The sequence below is a fragment of the Pteropus vampyrus genome, unplaced genomic scaffold, assembly GCF_000151845.1.
Source record: "Pteropus vampyrus isolate Shadow unplaced genomic scaffold, Pvam_2.0 Scaffold489, whole genome shotgun sequence".
NCBI classification, from domain to species: domain Eukaryota; kingdom Metazoa; phylum Chordata; class Mammalia; order Chiroptera; family Pteropodidae; genus Pteropus; species Pteropus vampyrus.
In genome coordinates this window covers 485,968-490,308 of record NW_011889270.1, presented here as the reverse complement: position 1 = coordinate 490,308, position 4,341 = coordinate 485,968, and the positions used below count along the sequence as shown (strand labels likewise).

General features: G+C 51.5%; 1 protein-coding gene across 2 annotated transcripts in view; it reads right to left on the bottom strand.

Moving 5' to 3' along the window:
• The window catches only part of CHRNA3 (cholinergic receptor nicotinic alpha 3 subunit), a 15,774-nt gene that overhangs the window by 10,700 nt on the left and 733 nt on the right, over nucleotides 1-4,341 (bottom strand). For both annotated transcript variants that reach the window (XM_011382785.2, XM_011382784.2), the window contains exons 2-4: nucleotides 3,346-3,499; nucleotides 3,187-3,231; nucleotides 2,023-2,132 (exon numbers count right to left, since the gene is read on the bottom strand). In XM_011382785.2, coding sequence (XP_011381087.1) covers nucleotides 2,023-2,132; nucleotides 3,187-3,231; nucleotides 3,346-3,499 — 309 coding nt within the window. The remainder of the gene's footprint in view (nucleotides 1-2,022; nucleotides 2,133-3,186; nucleotides 3,232-3,345; nucleotides 3,500-4,341) is intronic.

Here is a 4,341-nt window from a genome sequence, read left to right as displayed (position 1 = left end):
ATGTATAAAGAACTGACAGACTTCGGAGAGACCTGGAGAAAAAGAAAAATCCTGTGAGGAAAAAAGACTAAAGTAGAAAAACAAGAACAAGCAGACACCAGGGAAAGCTTAGGAATGGAAGTAAAGTAGTAAAGCCGCTTTTAAATCAGAGACAAAGAAAAAGAATTTGAGAGAAAATGATATAGAGACGATAGAGGTCTCTCTATATGTAAAAATGGAGTTCCTGGACAGATAATCAGAGCAATAGAACAGAATACATCTTAAAAACTATAATAAAAAATAATAATGATCATAATAAAAGAGGGCTTATCTAAGTGGTGTCGAGTAAAATGACTAGACTTTAAAGACCAAGGAAAAGGGGCTCCTGGTCACTCAAGCAGAAAGAACAACACACTGGTTTACGTCTGTGGTCCTGCCACACTTACTAATAGTGTCCCCTTTCTTTCCCCAAACTCGCCTGATTTTACAAGAACAAGAAAATTAGACTGGCATCAGATTTTTCCAGCAACACTTCAGACGAGGACACACATCAGTATTTTAAAGATTTTCATGGAAGGAAAATGAGCCCAGGATTTTATATCCAGGTAAGTGATGTAAAAGTATTATCTAAAAAGGCTTCGGCGAGTTATGAACTTGTGAGAACTTAGGGTATATTGTGAGTACTTTCTGATGATTCTGCTAGAGAGCGAACTGGATTCAGGAAACAAAAGATCGCAGAAGAAACTTTGGCATAAAAAGGTGAAGGGTGTTTCTAGTGTCAAAATAAAGAGAAACCCTCAATAGAGGACCAATCCTGAGAAACTGAGGTTCTAACTCGGAGAGAGATGTGGAGATTTTCTCTAAATGTTCTTTTCAGCCTCAGATTCTAAGGAAATTCCTAATGATTCTTGCTTCTCCCCAATCCAATTCGAAGCACTGCACGCTGTCTCTCATGTTGGCACAGGCGTGCATCCTAAAGCACTCCAGCTATTCGCCCACGATTTCCAGCAAGGAAACCGCTCTAATATGTAAATAATAAGATTAAAAATTTCAGCCATTTCCCTAATTCTAGCTTAGCAGAAATTCTTTGCATTCTGCCCAGATGCCTAACAGCCTCTGGAAAGGAGATGTAGGGAGGCTCACGCTCTGCAGACCAGCTCAGCCTCTCTCATGTCCCGGCTCTTTAAGGACCAAATGACAAATGCAAGTCACGTAAAAGAATCGATTTTCTTGGGAAAGCGGTAAATAAACACGGAGCATTCTAGAGTGGTTAAAGATCTCCCTTCTTTTAGCCAGTGGTCAGAGAGTGGGATTCAGCCAAAAACATGGCTTCTCCAGTCCCAATACTAATAGTAAAAATATTAGTTTGTAATCATCTGGCATAAAAACCTAAACGGAGAACGCTTTTATGCATTAAAATCAGATTAGAATAATTCTATATGAAGTGTTGTGCTGAAAAATGCTTAATGGTTGAAACAAGTGAAAATGTTTTTTTAATACCCTAGAACGAACTAGCACATACTATAAAATATCAGGTAACATTTACGTTTGCCTAATAACAGAGATCGAGTGTGCAGATTGTCAGCTTTGTTGGGCTGAGGAAGTTCAGACTGGCAGAGGAGGAGCCTTTGAGGCTTCCGGAAGTAGATGGGAAGGTGTGCCAGGGGAGAGAGGGACGGCCAGGGTGCCTGACACACCAGGTGACCAAGAGGACAAAGCCTTCCTGAGGGCTGACCCCGGAGGGCCAGCCGCAGCCCACTCACAGGGAAGGTCAGCCTTGGGACGGTCTTGGTGGCAGATGCCAGCCATGGATTTCCCTTCCCCGCCCCGCTCTGGTCTGTAACTGCACGTTTGGATGTTGTCACCCAGGACTCCTGGAGGCAGAGGGAGATCTGCTTTGCTATAGCTCCAGCACCTGGTAAACTGTAGGTGCTCTATTAATACCTGTCAGGAAAGGTCCGAGGGAGGCCAGGCTGTGAGCACAGCGGGCCGAGGGTCCTGATGCCAGCTGACAGCCTGGGGGGTGGGGGGTGCCGCCCTTACTTGTTGTACAGCACAATGTCTGGCTTCCAGATCTTCTGGGCAGGGACACGCATAAACTCCGCCCCGTCGTAGTCGGAGGGGTTCCACTTCAGCTTGTAGTCGTTCCAGATCTGGGGGGAGACAGCAAAGGACCAGCGTGGGTGAGCTCCCCACCCCTGCCGTGCGCCACGGAACAGCCTCCCGCTGCAGAGCACACAGGCCCAATTTCTTGGGTGGGTGCCAGTGGGGGAGACGGCACTGGGCCGTGTGCAGGCCGCCTCCCGGCTCTCCCAGAGCCACTGCCATCGTGGCAGGGCAGCACAAACACTTGAGGACCACTAGTGCTTATTCCGGTCACTTCGAGTGCCTTAAGCGCGTGCTGTTTACGTCCCTTGAAATGGTTCTCCGGGAGCTTTTTCAGACACATTCCCCACCAAGCCCCAATAACAGAGCAGAACCCTCTTCTACGTCCAGGTTGGACAGGGCTTGCCTCTAAAGGGTTCTAGGGAAGGAGCTGCGATCCCATCGTGGCCCCAGAAGTGTTTGGGTGCAGAGGCTGGGAGACCTGAGTCCAGAGCCCCTGAGGGACCGTGTGCCATAGAGCAGCACGTGGGCACTGCGCCCTGCTGGCCTGCCAGCCTCCTGGGGAGGGGGCTGTGCTGGCGCTCAGTTGGCTGGGCCCATGGAAGGTTCACTGTTAGGCCAGTGAGTGATTTGTCCGGCACTGGGCAGAGCCTCCCTGGGGAGGACGTGTGCCGGATGATTTTTTTGCCTTTAATCCGAACAGGAAAATCCAGAACCCCTGCCCCCACCCCACCGGCAATGATAAGAGCACGAGCTTCTGGTTGAGGCGTGAGATTTTGGAAGCGGCGGGGAAGGAGGTGGTCTCAGGCACCACCCTAGAGTTGGGGTCTGGGCCCGGGTGTGTCCCGTTTTAGTGTGTGACGTGAGAGAAGGCTTCCCCTCCAAGCTGCAGTCTGTTAAGTGTGGCTCGAGGGGCTGGGCCCTGCAGTCCCTCTGGGAGGAACCTTGAGACCCCAAGCCCAGAAAGAGACAGACCAGCCAGTCAGGACCCCCGTCTGGGTCACAGGAGTGAAGCTGGGGCTTCGGCCCATCTTGGTTCACAGACAGCAAATAAAGCAGTCACCACCAGGGGGCGGCTGTGCCTAGGGCCTGGGCACTTACTTGCTTGAGCCACAGGTTGGTCTCCATGATCTGGTTTACTTCATCCTGGAAGGGTAGATTAAAGTAGATGTGTGAAGTACAAAAACAAGGCTGGCTCTGGGAAAGCGTCTTCTGGAAGCCCCATACCCCATGGCCACGGCTTGTGGCCCCGACACTCACCACCTTCACTAGCTGAGACATGGACACCTCAAACTGGATGATGACGGGGTCAGACACGTTGGCCACAGGCCGGATGATCTCATTGTAATCTTCAAACAGCCGCTCAAACAGACGGTGCTCGGCCTCGGAGCCGCTGGCCACTGAGGGAAGTAGCCCTGTCAGACCCCTTTCCCCTCACCGGGGACACCTGCCAGCCGTAGCCTCCTGGCCACCTGCTGGGGACACTCTGTGGAACGCCAGACTTTTCATACTACTTTCTCTCCTTCAAGTTACAGACTGGGAAACTGAGGCCCTAGAGGGACAGGGATTCCATCAGCTCGCACACATTCAGTGACAAGCACAGTAGGTACGGGCCCGGGCTCTGACTCTGCATGGGTCTGGGTCTGGTGTAAATCACGACGAACTGCCTGTGGGCTGTGTCGGTTTAGGCGAGTGGCTTAAGCTCTCTGAACCTGTTTCTTTATCTGTGAAAACAAAGGTTGTAAACGTATCCAACCTGTAGGGTCGCTGCGAGTGAGGCATGTGGTCGCAGCTCATAAGTTCATTGTTACAACAGGGCAGGTGCCGTCTGCCCAGCTACAGGCATGAGCTGCTTCCGTGATGGAGGTGACGGTCCACTCCCAAGGCCGGGTATTCTGCCTCCCAGCCTCCCTGTGGGAGACTGCAGCCCAGGCCTGGGGCTCTCCTTCATGCCACCCAGGACCCTTGGGGGTTTGGCCACCAAGCTCTGAGACGCGGCGGGCCTACGTGGCTCCCATGCTCGGACTGTGACCCAGGCTTCCTGCGGATGCTTTCTCTGCGCCCTGATCAGACGCCGCGACCTCTCTGAAACCCTTAGGGTCCCCTTTGTTCATAAGCCACGCCCCAGGCATCTTGAGTCAGCTGCCCATGGCTTCCTATTTACAGATCTGGGCACAGTCTGGGGAGATGAGGGGAATTCTTGGTGAGGTCCAACCCAGTTTCTCCAGGTCTTAAAATGGGATCTTGCTGCTCTAC